Source organism: Opisthocomus hoazin, chromosome 32 (genome assembly GCF_030867145.1).
Source record: "Opisthocomus hoazin isolate bOpiHoa1 chromosome 32, bOpiHoa1.hap1, whole genome shotgun sequence".
NCBI classification, from domain to species: Eukaryota; Metazoa; Chordata; class Aves; order Opisthocomiformes; family Opisthocomidae; genus Opisthocomus; species Opisthocomus hoazin.
Window position 1 is genome coordinate 2,511,003 of NC_134445.1, and position 17,277 is coordinate 2,528,279.

Sequence of the window (17,277 nt, forward strand, 5' to 3'; positions counted from 1 at the left end):
TAGGGCCTACATAAACACCAGCGGGAGATGGCAAACCTCTGCTCTCTGTGCTCCCGCCCCCCCCCTGAGCCCCCTCCCATCCTGGCCCCCACCCCCCAGGCACAGAGACGGCACCGAGCTTTCCGTAGAGATCCATAGATATTTATATAAATATTTGGGGCTGTACAAGTGGGGGGGGGGGGTGCAGGGGGGGTGGTGTCACAGGGCGGGGGGTGCCGTGGGCCGGGGGGGCCCCTCGCCGCTGCCTGAGTGGTCCAGCTCCGCGCTGTCGCAGTCCGAGTCCTCGGAAACCTGGGGGGGGGGGGGACACAACAGCAAGCGGGGGGGGGTTAAACATCCTCGGAGCCTCCCCCTGCCCCACAGCTGCTCCTGGGGGGTTTGGGGACACCCCCCCCCCCGGGGTGACTGGTCCTGGGGGAGCCCCTCGCCATGGCCCCCGATGTTTGGGGGAGCCCCTCACAGTGGTACTTGCATTTGGGGGTCTCATCTTGGGGGGGGGGGGGGGAGCTCACAGGACCCCTCCCTGAGATACCTGGTGCTGGGGGCTTCGAGGACCCTCGCCCCAAGCTGCTGCGTCCTGGGGGGGGCTTGTGGGACCCCCCCCTCCCCCCCCCATGGTACCCAGCTCTGGGGCCCTGGGGACCCCCTTCCCCTTGCTAACCCCAGACTGGGGGGCTCAGGGGACCCCCTACCCCATAACACCAAGCCCTGTGGGACCGTAGGGACCCCTCACTCCATGGCAACCAGTCCTGGGGGACCCCCTTTACCTCTCTAACCCCATCCCGGGGGGCTCAGGGGACCCCCTACCCCACTGTACCCATCCCTGGGGGACCCTTGGGACCCCCCCAGCCCATGGTACCCAGCCCTTGGGGACCCTAGGGACCTCTCTAAGCCCATCCTGGGGGGGGACTCAAGGAACCCCCTACCCCATCGTACCCCCCCAGCCCATGGTACCCAGCCCTGAGGACTCCACCCCTCTAACCTCATTCTGGGGGGCTCAGGGGACCCCTACCTCCTAGCACCTATCCCTGGGGGCCCTTGGGACCCCTCTAACCTCATCCTGGGGGGCTCAAGGGACCCCTACCCCATTGTACCCATCCCTGGAGGACCCTTGGGACCACCGAGCCCATGGTACCCAGCCCTGGGGACCCCCTTTACCTCTCTACGCCCATCCTGGGAGGGCTCAAGTGACCCCTACCACCTAGCACCCACCCCTGGGGGACCCTTGGGACCCCTCCAGCCCATTGCATCCAGTCCTGGGGGACCCTTGGGACCCCTCTAACCCCATCCTGGGGGGCTCAAGTGACCTCTACCTCCTAGCACCCAACCCTGTGGGACTGTAGGGACTCCCCCGCTCCATGGTACCCAGCCCTAGGGACCCCCTTTACCTTTCTAAGCCCATCCTGGGGGGGCTCAAGTGACCCCTACCTCCTAGCACCCATCCCTGGGGGCCCCTTGGGACCCCTCCAGCCCATGGCACCCAGCCCTGGGGACCCCCTTTACCTCTCCAAGCCCATCCTGGGGGGGGGGGGGGGGGGTGAAGGAACCCCCCACCCCATTGTACGCATCCCTGGGGGACTCTTGGGACCACCGAGCCCATGGTACCCAGCCCTGGGGGACCGTCTTCACCCCTCTAACCCCATTCTGGGGGGCTCAGGGGACCCCTACCTCCTAGCACCCATCCCTGGGGGACCCTTGGGATGCCCCCCAGCCCATGGTACCCAGCTCTGGGGACCCTTGGGACCACCGAGCCCATGGTACCCAGCCCTGGGGACCCCCTTTACCTCTCTACGCCCATCCTGGGAGGGCTCAAGTGACCCCTACCACCTAGCACCCACCCCTGGGGGACCCTTGGGACCCCTCCAGCCCATTGCATCCAGTCCTGGGGGACCCTTGGGACCCCTCTAACCCCATCCTGGGGGGCTCAAGTGACCTCTACCTCCTAGCACCCAACCCTGTGGGACTGTAGGGACTCCCCCGCTCCATGGTACCCAGCCCTAGGGACCCCCTTTACCTTTCTAAGCCCGTCCTGGGGGGGCTCAAGTGACCCCTACCTCCTAGCACCCATCCCTGGGGGCCCCTTGGGACCCCTCCAGCCCATGGCACCCAGCCCTGGGGACCCCCTTTACCTCTCCAACCCCATCCTGGGGGGGGGTGAAGGAACCCCCCACCCCATCGTACGCATCCCTGGGCGACCCTTGGGACCACCGAGCCCATGGTACCCAGCCCTGGGGGACCCTTGGGACTCCCCCAGCCCATTACACCCAGGCCTTGGGGACCCTAGAGACCCCCCTCCCACCCCGTGTCACCCACCCCTGGCAGGCCATGGGTGCTCCCCGTCCCCCAGCCCGGGGTGGGGGCATCACCTTGGGGCTGAGCCCCCCGGGCCGGCGGCCGGGCCCCTCGGGGGGGGGGGCGTCCAGGGGGATCTCGGAGCCCTGGGACAGGAGGTCCTCGGAGCGGTCGTCGGGACGCTCGTCCGTGTTGGTGCTGCCCACGTCGGGGGTGGCAGAGTGGGAGGGCTCGCTCGTGTGCCCCTCGTCCCCGTCGCCGTCGCCGTCCCCGTCCGAGAAGTTCTCCGAGCTGAAGGTCGAGAGCGACTGGCGCTTGCTCATCCCGGGGGGCCACCTGGGACCGTGGGGGTGGGAGGGTGAGGACCCACGGATCCCATCCTGCACCCATCCCAGGAACCCATAGACCCCCCCCCCCCTGCACCCATCCCAGGCACCCACAGATCCCCCCCTGCACCCATCCCAGGCACCCACAGACCCCCCCCCCCCGAACCCATCCCGGGCATCCAGGCACCCACAGACCCCCCCGCCCTGCACCCATCCCAAACATTCAGGCACTCATAGACCCCCTGCACCCACCCAGACTCCCATGGACCCACCCCCTGAACCCATGCCGAGATCCCAGGCACCCACTGAACCCCCCCTGCACCCATCCTGGGCACCCACAGACACCCCGCTGAGCCCACCCCGAGCATCCAGGCACCCACAGACCCCTGCACCCATCCCAGGAACCCTTAGACCCCCCCACACCCATCCCAGGCATCCAGGCACCCACTGAGCCCCCTGCACCCATCCCAGGCATACATAGACACCCCCAGCACCCACCCTGGGCATCCAGGCACCCCCTAACCCCCCTGAACCCATCCAGGCACCCACAGACCCCTGCACCCATCCCAGGAACCCTTAGACCCCCCCACACCCATCCCAGGCATCCAGGCACCCACTGAGCCCCCTGCACCCATCCCAGGCATACATAGACACCCCCAGCACCCACCCTGGGCATCCAGGCACCCCCTAACCCCCCTGAACCCATCCTGGGCACCCACAGACCCCCCTTGCACCCATCCCAGGAACCCTTAGACCCCCCCACACCCATCCCAGGCATCCAGGCACCCACTGAGCCCCCTGCACCCATCCCAGGCATACATAGACACCCCCAGCACCCACCCTGGGCATCCAGGCACCCCCTAACCCCCCTGAACCCATCCTGGGCACCCACAGACCCCCCTTGCACCCATCCCAGGAACCTATAGACCCCCCTGAACCCATCCCGAGCATCCAGGCACCCACAGACCACCCCCTGCACCCATCCCGGGCATCTGAGCACCCACTGAAGCCCCCTGAACCCATTCTGGGCACCCACAGACCCCCCCTGCACCCATCCCACGTATCTGAGCACCCACAAACACCCCCCCCCCCCCATGGACCCAGGATTCCTGGGGGGGAGGGGTGTCAGCACCCACCTCTGCCGCAGCGGCAGCTCCACCTCGCTGTCCACTTCACCCTCCTCCTCCTCCGACGAGACCCCCCGCTTCTGGGGGCAGAGGAGGGGGGTGTTGGCGTCCTCCCGCTGCCCCTCGGGAGGGACCCAGGGCTCCTGACCCCCCCCTCGCCCCCCATCCACCCCAGGAGGGACCCAGGGCTCCTGACCCCCACCCCCATCCACCTCAGGAGGGTCCCAGGGGCCCTAACCCCCCCCCATCCAACCCTGGAGGGACCCAGGGCTCCTGACTCACCCCCCATCCACCCCAGGAGGGACCCAGGGGTCCTGACCCCCCCCCCCCACATCCACCCCAGGAGGGACCCAGGGGGTCCCGACCCCCTCATCCACCCCAGGAGAGACCCAGGGGTCCTGACCCCCCCCCAGCAATGGACCCAGGGGTCCTGACACACCCCACGATGGACCCAGGGGTCCTGCCTCCCCCCCCCACCTCACGCAGGACCCCCCACCGCCCCCCAGAAAGGTTCCATCCCACCTCCCACTGCTGGGATGGACCTGGGGGTCCTGTCCCCCTCCCCCATAGCCCCCCCAGAAGGGGACCCCGGTGTCGGGGGGCTCACCTGCCCGCGGGTGACGGCCGCCCGGTACAGCAGAGCCGCGGGGGTGAGGTGCTGCCCGACCCCCGCTTTGCCCCCCCGGCCGGCCCCACTCTCCCGCTCGGGCTCACCGGGAGCGGGGGGCCGCGGCGGGGGGGACCCTTGGGTGCCCGTTGCCCCCCCCAGGTCCCGCATCAGGTACCGCAGCCGGGGGGGCACCCGCAGCTTCCAGGGTGCCCCCGAGGAGGTCGGGGCCGGCGGTGGCTGGGGGGGGTCCGGGCAGCCCCCGGGGGGGTCCGGCCTCGGGACCCGGCTCCCCGCAGCCCCCCCGGGGTCCCGCTTTGCGATGGCGGCCCTTGGCCCGGCGGCTGCGCCCGGGCGAGGGGGGGCCCTTGGGACACCCCGGCAGGGCCACCTGCGCCATGGCCGCGTCCAGCTTGGGCAGCAGCACCTCCGGCTTCAGGATGTCGGGTCTGGGGGGGGGACGGGGGGGCAGGGCTGCGGACGGGGACCCAGGAGCCCCCACAACACCCCCCACCCAGCCAGGAGGGAACCCCCTGCCCAGACCCCCCCCAGAAGACCCTCCCTCCAAGGGACACCGGCATCTGCACCCCCAGAGCCCCCCACCCTATAGGACCCCAAGCATCTGCACACCCAGAACCCCCCACCCTAAAGGACCCTAGCACCCAGTCTCCCAGCCCCCTCTACCCAAAGGACCCCGGGGCACCCAAGTCCCCAGACCCCCCCCCCCGCCAAGGACCCCAAGTATCTGCACCCCCAGAGCCCCCCACCCTAAAGGACCCCAAGCGTCTGCACCCCTAGAGCCCCCCCCCCACCCTAAAGGACCCTAGCACCCAGTCTTCCAGCCCCCTCTCCCCAGGGCACCCAAGTCCCCAGACCCCCCCACCCCAAAGGACCCAGGTGCCCAGGCTCCCAGCCCCCCAAGGACCCACACGTCCATGTCCCCAGACCTCCCCCCCCCCAACCGTGAGGGACCCACTTGTCCATGCCACCCAACCCAAAGCACCCAGGTGTCCGATCCCCCAGACCCCTCCCCCAACCCCACCCCGAGGGACCCAGGCGTCGGGCGCACCGCTTGCCGTGGGGCGAGAGTTTCTGGGGGACGTTGCGTTTCTTGATGAGGGTCTCGACGGCGTTGCCGTGCAGGAGCCCCCGCGGCGCCCGCGGCTTGAAGAGCCCGGGGTAGCGCTTCTCCAGCGCCTGCTCCCGCCTGCCACGGACCCCGCGTGGGCACCCGCACCCGGGGACGCGGTGGGTGGTGCCCGTGGCCTTGGGGTGGTGGCCATGGAGCGGGTAAGGGCTGGCCATGGGCTCAGGGTGGCCATGGGGTGGGTAGAGGGAGGGTCGTGGCCATGAAGTAGACAACAGGGTTGGCTGTGGCCATGGGGTGGACGTAGGGTTGGTTGTGGCCATGGGGTAGATATAGGGTTGGCCATGGCCATGGGTGGCCATGGGGTGGCTATAGGATTGGCCATGGGGTGGCTCTAGGGTTGGCCGTGGCCATGGGTGGCCATTGGGTGGCTGTAGGGTTGGCTGTTGCCATGGGGTGGATCTAGGGTTGGCCATATGGTGGCTCTAGGGTTGGCCATGGCCATGGGTGGCCATTGGGTGGCTGTAGGGTTGTCTGTTGCCATGGGGTGGCTCTAGGGTTGGCCATGGCCATGGGTGTCCATTGGGTGGCTATAGGGTTGGCCATGGCCATGGGGTGGCCATGGGGTGGATCTAAGTTTGGCCATGGGGTGGATCTAGGGTTGGCCATGGGGTGGCTCTAGGGTTGGATATGGCCATGGGGTGGCCATAAGGTTGGCTATGGCCATGGGGTGGCCATGGGGTGCTACAGGACTTCCCATGGCCACGGGCTGGCTCTGGGGTTGGCCGTGGCTATGGGTGGACATAGGGCTGGCCATGGGGTGGCTATGGGGTGGCCGTAGGGTTGGCCGTGCCCATAGGTCTGTCCATGGCCATGGGGTGGCCGTAGGGTAGATCTCGGGATGGCCAAGGCCGTAGGGTTGCTCTAGCTTTGGCCACGGCAATGGGGTGGCCATGGGGGGGGTGCTGTTGGGTGCCATTGAGTGCTGGGGGTGCCGCTGGGTGCCATTGGGTGCTGGGGGTGCCGCTGGGTGCCAGGGGTGCCCGCTCACCTGAGCAGCTCCTTCTCCTTCAGCTCCAGCTGCAGCATCAGGGCGCTGAGCTCCATGTAGAGGTTGTTGGCGCGCTCCAGTTTGCGCTCATAGTGTTCCCGGATGTCCAGCGCGTGCCTGGCACCCGGGGCACACCTGGGTCAGCACCCATGCCCCACGGCACCCCACAGCACCCCACAGCACCCCACGGCACCCCACGGCACCCCACGGCACCCGCCACGCCCCCAACAGCCCTCCCTGTACCCCAGCATCCCCTGGTACCCCCTGCCGCTGGGCCTCCCACCACATCCCTGACGCCCCAGTGTCCCCAGCACCCCATGTCCCAGTGTCCCCAGTGTCCCCAGCACCCCATGTCCCCAGTGTCCTCAGCACCCCATGTCCCCAGTGTCCCCGTGTCCCCGCGCCCCACGGACGGGCCCCACCGGAGCTCCTCGCGCCGGCGGTTGATGAGCTCCTCCTCCAGCCGGTGCAGGCACGTCCCCTCCGACTTGATCTTCTCGAAGTGCAGCTTCACCTCCTCTCGCCACTCCGCCTGCGGCAAGCGGGCACCGGCTACCACGGGCACCGGGCACCCCGGGCACCGGCTACCATGGGCACCAGACACCCCGGGCACCGGCTACCACGGGCACCGGGCACCCTGGGCACCAACTACCATGGGCACCGGGCACCAACTACCATGGGCACCAGGCACCCTGGGCACCAGCTACCACAGGCACCGGGCACCCTGGGCACCAACTACCATGGGCATTGGGCACCGGCTACCATGGGCACTGGACACCCTGGGCACCAGCTACCATGGGCACCAGGCACCAACTGCCATGGGCACCAGGCACCCTGGGAACTGGCTACCATGGGCACCAGGCACCCTGGGCACCGGCTACCACAGGCACTGGACACCCTGGGCACTGGCTACCATGGGCACTGGGCACCGGCTACCATGGGCACCAGACACCCCAGGCACCGGCTACGCTGGGCACTGGACACCCCGGGCACGAGGTAGCCCAGGCTCCGGGAACCCCGGGCATGGCATTACCTGGGTGCAGCTGCTCTAGGCACTGGGATGTACTGGGCATGGCTACCCTGAGTACTGGGATATACTGGGCCTGGATACCCTGGGCACCAGATACCGCCGGCACCAGTTGCCCCAGTGCCAGCTCTCACAGTCACTGGGACTTGAAGCAGGTCTCCTGCGGGGTTTGGGGGTGCTGAGGGTCCTTGGGTGCTGGGTATCCTGGGGGTCTTGGGGTGCTGGGGGCTCTAGGGTGCTGGATAGGAGGTGTCCTGCAGGGTTTGGGGGTCTCGGGGTGCTGGGGGATCCTGGGTGCTGAGAGTCCTGGGGTGCTGGGGGATCCTGGGTGCTGAGAGTCCTGGGGTGCTGGGGGATCCTGGGGCACTGGGGGTCCCGGGGTGCTGGGGGTCCTGGGGGTCCTGGAGTGCTGCGGTCCCAGGGTGCTGTGGTCCCAGGGTGCTGGGGTCCTACAGTGATGGGGTCCTGAGTGATGGGAGATCCCAGGGTGCTGGGGGTCCCAGGGTGTTGGGGGTCCTGGGCTGCTGCGGTCCCAGGGTGCTGGGGGTCCCGGGTGCTGGGGGTGCCGGGTGCTGGGGGTGCTGGGCATCTGGGATTTGAAGGAGGTGTCCTGCAGGGTTCGGTGGTCCTGGGGTGCTGGGGGATCCTGGGGCGCTGGGGTCCCAGGGTGCTGGGGGTCCCAGGTTCTGGGGGTCCCAGGTTCCGGAGGTCCGGGGTGCCAGGGGTCTGGGGTGCTGGGGGTGTTGGGTGCCGGGGTGCAAGATGTCTGGGGTGCCAGGGTACTGGGGGTCCCAGGGTGCCGGGGATCCCAGGGTGCCAGGGTCCCAGGTTCTGGGGGTCCTGGTTTCCAGGGTGCCGGGGGCCTGGGGTGCTGGGGGTCCCAGAGTGCCAGGGGTCCCAGGTGCTGGGGTTCCAGGGTGCTGGGGGTCCTGGGTGCTGGAGGTCCTGGGTGCCGCAGGTCCAAGGTGCTGGGGGTCCTGGGTGCCGGGGTGCTGGGGGTCTGGGGTGCTGGGGGTGGGGGTGCTGGGAATCCCGGGGTCCAGGGTGCTGGGGGTCTGGGGTGCTGGGGGTGGGGGTGCTGGGGTGCAAGGTGTCTGGGGTGCCGGGGTGCTGGGGGTCCCAGGGTGCCAGGGTCCCAGGTTCTGGGGGTCCTGGTTTCCTGGGTGCCAGGGTGCCGGGGGTCTGGGGTGCTGGGAATCCTGGGGTCCGGGGTGCGGGGAATCCTGGGGTCCGGGGTGCCGGGGGTCTGGGGTGCTGGGGGTGGGGGTGCTGGGTACCTGGGATTTGAAGTAGGTCTCCTGGGGGGTGGAGAGGACGTCGGCCGAGGCGATGTCGAGGTGCAGCAGGATCTGGCGGAAGGACGGCCGGTTCCGGGGCTTGCTGTTCCTGGGGGGAGCCGGCAGGGTGCTGGGGGGTGCTGGGGGGTGCTGGGGGGGTGCTGGGGGGGTGCTGGAGGGGGTGCCAGGGCTTTTTGGGACCACGGGCAGGGAAGGGCGCCTGGGACACAGTGGGGTGCCCAGGGTGCAGCCTGGCATGGGGAGCCCATAGGCGTACCCCGCATGGTGGGGGCACCCCCAGGATGGGGGTCCCTACGACCAGGGGTCCCCCCTGCCCTGCCCGCATCGGGGTGCCAGCGGCAGGTCCCCCGTGGCGGTCCCTAGAGGGGGGTGCCCACCGTGGGGTCCCCCGTGGCATGACCCATCCTTGGCACGGGTGTCTACGGTGTGGCCCTGGGTGGGATGTCCCCATGGTGGGGTGGTCCCATGGGGTGTCCCCATGGAGGGGTGTCCCCACGGTGTGGCCCCAGGTGAGGTGCACCCACAGGGTGTCCCCATGGTGGGATGTCCCCATGGTGTCCCCCGCCATGGGGTGTCCCCATAGGATATCCCCATGGTGGGTTGTCCCCATGGGCTGTCTCCATGGTGGATGTCCCCATGGCATGGCCCCAAGTGATGTGTCCCCATAGGATGTCCCCATGGCGAGGTGTCTCCACAGGGTGTTCCCATGGCGGGGTGTCCCCACAGGGTGTCCCCATGGTGGGATGTCCCCAAGGGGTCCCCATGGAGGGGTGTCCCCATGGCGTGGCCCCAGGTGATGTGTCCCCATAGGATGTCCCCATGGTGAGGTGTCCCCAAAGGATGTCCCCATGGTGGGGTGTCCCCACGGGGTGTCCCCATGGTGGGATGTTCCCAAGGCATGGCCCTAGGTGGCGTGGCCCCATAGGATGGCCCCATGGTGAGTTGTCCCCATGGGGTGTCCCCATGGCGAAGTGTCCCCATGGGGTGTCCCCATGGAGGGCTGTCCCCATGGCATGGCCCCAGGTGATGTGTCCCCATAGGATGTCCCCATGGCAAGGTGTCCCCATGGGGTATCGCTATGGTGGGTTGTCCCTACAGCGTGGTCCCAGGTGACGTGTCCCCACAGGGTGTCCCCATGGCAAGGTGTCCCCATGGGGTGTCCACACAGGGTGTCCCTATGGCAAGGTGTCCCCATGGGGTGTCCCCATGGGTGTCCCCATGGCAGGGTGCCCCCGTGGGCGCGCTCACCAGCACTGGCGCAGCAGCACCTTGAAGCCATCGGGGCAGCCGGAGGGGACGGGCAGGTGGAGGCTGTTGCTGCCCACCCCCCAGATGATGGCCGAGGAGTCCACGTCCTTGTAGGGGATCTCGCCCGTCAGCAGCTCCCACAGCACCACCCCGAAGGACCTGGGGACACCGTCACCCACGGCCCCTGTCACCCACGGCCCCATCACCCACGGCCCCTGTCACCCACGCCTCCGTCACCCACGCCCCCATCACCCACGCCTCCGTCACCCATGGCCCCATCACCCACGGCTCCCTTCACCCATGGCCATGCCCCCCCAGCGTCCTCCTGCTGTCCCCTGGTCCTGCTTGCCCTGTCCAGTGTCCCCTCCCTGCCTCTACTGGTGTCCCCCATGTCCCCCATCCCTCCTGTGGTCCCTGATGTCCCCCCGTCTCTGTCCCCCCCCAGGATCCCCAACGTCCACAGCTCTGGTCCCCCCCAGTGTCCTTCCCAATCCCCCCTGTTCCTGTTGTCCCCAATGTCCCCTGTGCCCCCCCAGTGTCCCCATCCCCTCCCAGAGCCCGCTGTATCCCCAGTGTCACCACGGCTCCCCAGTGCCCCCAGGAGCGCTGTGCCCTCACCAGATGTCAACCTTCTCGGAGACGGGCTCGTTGCGGATGACCTCGGGCGCCATCCAGGCCACGGTGCCGGCGAAGGACATCTTGGTGCTCTTGTCAATCAGCTCCTTGGAGGTGCCGAAGTCCGAGATCTTCACCACGTCGTCGTAGGTGATGAGCATGCTGGGGGGCACCCGCTCAGCGCCACGCCAGCGCCACGGGCACAGCACTGCCACGAGCATGCAACTGCTGCGAGCATCGTCGGGTCACGGGCATGCTACCACCACGGGCGCAACGTCATCATGGACATGGCACCACCATGGGCATGGCACCACCATGGGCATTGTCCTATCATGGACATGGCACCACCATGGGCATGGCACCATCATGGGCATGCAACTGCCATGAGCATTGTCCCATCACAGACACGGCACCACCACGGACATGGCACCACTATAGACATGGCACCATCATGAGCATCGTCCCATCACGGACACGGCACCACCACGGACATGGCACCATCATGGGCATGCAACTGCCACGAGAATTGTCCCATCATGGACACGGCACCACCATGGACATGGCACCATCATGGGCATGCAACTGCCACAAGCATTGTCCCATCACGGACACAGCACCACCACGGACACGGCACCACCACGGACATGGCACCACCATGGGCATTGTCCTATCATGGACACGGCACCACCACAGACATGGCACCACCATGGGCATGCAACTGCCACGAGCATCGTCCCATCATGGACGTGGTATCACCACGGACATGGCACCATCATGGGCATGCAACTGCCACGAGCATTGTCCCATCATGGACACGGCACCACCATGGGCATCGTCCCATCACGGACACGGCACCAGCATGGACATGGCACCATCATGGGCGTGCAAATCCCACAAGCATAGTCCCATCATGGACATGCCACCACCAGTGGCACAGCACCACCACCACCATGAGCATGGCACCACCATGGGTACATCATCACCACAGGTATGGCGCTGCCATGGACATACAACCGCCACGGACATGCAACCACCATGGGCACAGTGTGGCCATGGACATGTCATCGCCAAGGGCATGGTACCACCATGGTCATTGCACCGCCATGAGCATAGCACCGCCATGGATGTGTCATTGCCATGGACATGGCACCACCACGGTCACTGCTCTGCCACGGGCACGGCGCCACCATGGACATGTCATCACCATGGGCATGTCATCACCACGGACATGTCATCACCATGGGCTTGGCACCACCATGGACATGTCATCACCACAGATATGGCACCACCATGGTCACGACACCACCACGGACATGTCATCACCACAGACACGTCATCACCACGGACGTGTCATCACCATGGATGTGTCATCACCACAGTCACTGCTGTGCCACAGGCATGACGCCACCACAGACAAGTCATCACCATGGACATGGCACCACCACAGACATGTCATTACCATGGGCATGGCACCACCATGGTCACGGCACTACCACGGACATGTCATCACCATGGACATGGCACCACCACAGACATGTCATCACCATGGGCATGGCACCACCATGGTCACGGCACCACCATGGACATGGCACCACCACAGACATGTCATCACCACGGACATGTCATCACCATGGGCATGGCACCACCACAGACATGTCATCACCACGGACATGTCATCACCACGGACATGTCATCACCATGGGCATGGCACCACCATGGTCATGGGGCCACCACGGACATGTCATCACCACAGACATGTCATCACCACGGACATGTCATCACCATGGACTTGTCATCACCATGGATATGTCATCACTACGGACATGTCATCACCACAGACATGTCATCACCACGGACATGTCACCACCACGAGCATGCAACCGCTGCCAGCATGCAGCCACCGAGGACAAGCCACCACGGCGGGCACGGCACCGCCACCACCACGCAACCGCCCCATGCACGTCCCCACCACCCGCACGGCACCGTCCCCACCACGCCACCCCCTGGGACGGCCACCGCAGCACCCACGGGCGCTCCCCGAGCCCCCGGCCCCGCTCACTTGGGCGACTTGAGGTCGCGGTGGATGATCTTGTGGAGGTGCAGGTAGTTCATGCCGCCGGCGATGCCCATGGACCAGTCGACCAGGAGTGAGGGGGTGACCTTGCGCCCGGCGCGCAGCACCTCGTACAGCTGGCCCTGGGCGCAGAACTCCATGATGATGCAGTAGCAGGGTGCCTGGGTGCACACCCCCCTGCGGGCACAGCGGCACCCTCAGCACCCACCGCCCGACACACCAGTGCCCACCAGTTCCCACCAGTGCCAGGGCACCCATCTGCACCCAGGCCCCCCCAGTAGCACCGGGATGCTGGGGAACCCGTCTGAATCGGGGCACCCAGCTGCACCCCGCCTGCGACAGACCTGTCCCGCGGGTGGCCGTCCCCTGTGCCACGCGTGGGCCATGCCAGCGTGCTGCGTGCCCGTGGCATGTCCGGCACACCCAGGTCCACGCCGTGCTGGTGGCCGCCATGCACAAGCCGTGTTGGTGCCCCGTGCCCGTGGTGCATCCATGACACCTGTGCCTGTGTCCATGCCGTGTCCATGCTGTGTCCATGCCGTGTCCATGCCATGTTCATGCTCATGTCCTGTCCATGCCCTGTGCCCATGCCATGTCCATGCCGTGTCCATGCCATGTTCATGCCATATTCATGCTCATGTCCATGCCGTGTCCATGCCATGTTCATGCCATGTTCATGCTCACGTCCATGTCCTGTGCCTATGGTGTGTCCATGGTGTGCCCATGCCATGTCCATGCTGTGTCCATGCCCTGTCCATGCTCATGTCCTGTCCATGCCCTGTGCCCATGCCATGTCCATGCCATGTTCATGCTTATGTCCATGCCCTGTGCTCATACCATGCCCATGCCGTGTCCATGCCATGTTCATGCTCATGTCCCTGCCCTGTGCCCATGCCATGTTCATGCTCATGTCCATGCCCTGTGCCCATGGTGCTCCCCACACCCACGGCTTGCCCATGGCGTGTCCATGCCCTATGCCGTGTTCGTGCCCATGGCATGTCCATGCTCTGTGCCCATGGTGTCCCTCCATGTCCATGCCCTGCACCATGCCTATGCCTTGCCCATGCCATGTCCATGTTCTATGCCCATAGCATGTCCATGCCCCATGCCATCTCCATGCCCCTTCCCCGTGGTGTCCCCCATGCCATGCCCATGTTCTACTACACCCATAGTCTGTCCACACCCCATGCCCGTGGTGTTCCCCATGCCCATACCATGCCCATGTTCTACGTCCATAGCATGTCCACGCCCCGTGCCATCTTCATGCCCCGTCCCCGTGGTGTCCCCCAGGCCATGCCCATGTTCTACACCCATAGCATGTCCATGCCCCATGTCATCTCCATGCCCCATGCCCGTGGTGCTCCCCATGCCATGCCCATGTTCTACACCCATAGCGTGTCCACACCCCATGCCCATGGTGTTCCCCATGCCCATGCCATGCCCATGTTCTACGTCCATAGCGTGTCCATGCCCCATGCCATCTTCATGCCCCATCCCCGTGGTGTTCCCCATGCCATGCCCATGTTCTACACCCATAGCATGTCCACGCCCCATGTCATCTCCACGCCCCATGCCCGTGGTGCTCCCCATGCCCATGCCATGCCCATGTTCTATGTCCATAGCATGTCCACGCCCCATGCCATCTCCATGCCTCATCCCTGTGGTGTTCCCCATGCCATGCCCATGTTCTACACCCATAGCATGTCCACGCCCCATACCATCTCCACGCCCCATGCCCGTGGTGTTCCCCATGCCTATGCCATGATCATGCCATGTCCATGTTCTATGCCCATAGCATGTCCACGCCCCATGTCATCTCCACGCCCCATCCCCGTGGTGTTCCCCATGCCATGCCCATGTTCTACGCCCACAGCGTGCCCACGCCCCGTGCCACGTCCGTTCCCCATCCCCGTGGTGTTCCCCACGCCCACGGCTTCCCCCTGCTGCACCCACACTCCACGACCCCACCACGACCCTGCCCCACGCCCCGTGCCCACGACAGCCCCGTAGCACGTCCACGCCTGGTGCCGTGCCCGTGCCCCACGCCGGCAGCGCCCGCGCTCACTTGAAGGTGATGATGTTGGGGTGCTTCAGCTTGCGCAGGTGCTTGATGTCGGTCTCCTTCAGGTCCCGCACCTTCTTCACCGCCACCTCCTCGCCGTGGAAGCGGCCCAGGAAGACGGCGCCCTGCGCCCCGCTGCCCACCCACTGCAGGTCCAGGATCTCCTCGAAGGGCACCTCCCAGGGGTCTGCGGGCACCCACCGCACCCCCACATCGGCACCCCCAAGCACCCATGCCCATGGCACCCCCACATCAGCACCCACACCCACGGCACCCCCACATCGGCACCCCCAAGCACCCATACCCCTGGCACCCCCACATCAGCACCCATACCCCTGGCACCCCCACATCAGCACCCACGCCCATGGCACCCCCACATCAGCACCCACACCCATGGCACCCCCACATCAGCACCCACACCCGTGGCACCCCCACATTGGCACCCCCAAGCACCCACGCCCATGGCACCCCCACATCAGCACCCATACCCCTGGCACCCCCACATCAGCACCCACGCCCATGGCACCCCCACATCAGCACCCACACCCGTGGCACCCCCACATTGGCACCCCCAAGCACCCACGCCCATGGCACCCCCACATCAGCACCCATACCAGTGGCACCCCCACCCTCCTTTGCCCCCTCTTTGCCCCCTCCTTCACCCCCTCGCCCCCTCTTTTGCCCCATTGCCCCCTCCTTCACCCTCTTGCCCCCACCTTTGCCCCCTTGCACCCCCTTGTCCCCTCCTTTGCACCATCCCAGCCCCCTCATCCCCTCCTTTGCCCCCTTGCCCCCTCCTTTGCCCCCTCACCCCCTCCTTCGCCCCCTTGGTCCCCTCTTCACCCCCTTGCCCCCTCCTTTGCCCCCTTGCACCCTCTTGGTCCCCTTTTCGCCCCATTGCCCCCTCCTTCACCCCCTTGCCCCCTCTTCACCCCCTTGCACCCTCCTTTGTCCCCTTGCACCCCCTTGGTCCCCTCTTCACCCCCTTGCCCCCTCCTTTGCCCCCTCCTTTGCCCCCTTGCCCCCTCCTTTGCCCCCTCGCCCCCTCCTTTGCCCCCTTGCCCCCTCCTTTGCCCCCTCGCCCCCTCCTTCACCCCCTTGGTCCCCTCTTCACCCCCTTGCCCCCTCCTTCGCCCCCCGGCCCCCCTCACCCTCCTGGGGGTGCTTGTGCTCGGCGGCGTAGGCTTTCCCGATCATGGTCCAGACGGGCTTGAGGCACCCGAAGAGCCCCTCCAGGAACCCCCCCCCCGCCTGGCAGCGCAGGTGGGCACCCTCGGGGGCCAGGGGACCCGCGGGCTCGGGCTCGGGGGGCCGGGGGGCCCCTCGGCGGGGCCAGGCGTCGGGGGGCGCGGGGGGGGCGGCGGGCAGCACCTCGCGCAGGACGCACTGGGTGGGGGTCAGCTCCTGCTCGGGGGTCCCGTCCGAGGGCAGCGCCAGCGAGGGCGAGGGCGTCCGCGTCTCGTGCAGGCAGGCCATGGCGGGGACCCCCGCGCCCCCCGCCGCCCCCCACCCTGCGGGAGCCGCCGTCAGAGGCCTGGGGGGCACCCCTGCACCCATGGGGGCAGACCCCCCCTGTGGGTGCCCCCCTGAGCAACCCCTGCATGAGGACCCCCATGGGTGCAGCCCCCTGTGATCCCCCCTTGCATGCATAGGGACCCCCCTGCACCCATGGGTGCAGACCCCCCGTCTGTGTGCCCCCCTGAGCATCCCCTGCATCCCCCTGCATGAGGACCCCCATGGGTGCAGACCCCCCGTCTGGGTGCCCCCCCTTGCACCCCCCTGCATGCACCTGCACCCCCCTGCACCCATGGGTGCAGACCCCCCCATCTGGGTGCCCCCCCTTGCACCCCCCTGCATGCACCTGCACCCCCCTGCACCCATGGGTGCAGACCCCCCGTCTGGGTGCCCCCCCTTGCACCCCCCTGCATGCACCTGCACCCCCCTGCACCCATGGGTGCAGCCCCCCGTGTGCGTGCCCCCCCCCTTGCACCCACGGGCACCCCTTCACCCACACGTGCCCCCCCTTGCACGCCCTGCACCCCTGCGCCACCCGCAGTGTGCACCCCCCTCGCACGCATGTGCCCCCACACACACGTGTGCACACCCCTTTGCACGCATGTGCACCCCCTTGCACATGCGTGTGCACCCCCTTGCATGCATGTGCACCCCCACAGCTGTGTGCACACCCCTTTGCACACATGTGCACCCCCGTACACGCGTGTGCACCCCGTCGCACACGTCTGCACCTCCATACATGCCTGCGTGCCCCCTTGCACGCTTGTGCACCCCTCTACACGTGTGTGCACCCCCTTGCACACGTGTGCCCCCCATACATGCATGTGCACCCCCTTGCACGCGTGTACGCAGCCCCAGCACGCGTGTGCACCCGGAGGCACCCCCACACGCAGCCCTGCGCCCCGTGAGCCCCTTGCACGCGTGTGTGCAGCCCCTTGCACACCCCCG

At 67.3% G+C, this 17,277-nt stretch overlaps 1 protein-coding gene across 1 annotated transcript; it reads right to left on the reverse strand.

The window, feature by feature from the left end:
• Window positions 1-125: 125 nt before the first annotated feature.
• On the reverse strand, window positions 126-16,394 carry MAP3K12 (mitogen-activated protein kinase kinase kinase 12). The gene is given in 14 exon segments (XM_075445631.1): window positions 126-291; window positions 2,367-2,628; window positions 3,755-3,825; window positions 4,353-4,511; window positions 4,513-4,801; window positions 5,422-5,559; window positions 6,491-6,607; window positions 6,913-7,022; window positions 8,795-8,903; window positions 10,064-10,222; window positions 10,682-10,840; window positions 12,738-12,929; window positions 14,818-15,001; window positions 15,966-16,394. Coding segments are annotated over 14 exon segments (2,448 nt in total). The 5' UTR covers window positions 16,372-16,394; the 3' UTR covers window positions 126-198.
• Window positions 16,395-17,277: the final 883 nt, after the last annotated feature.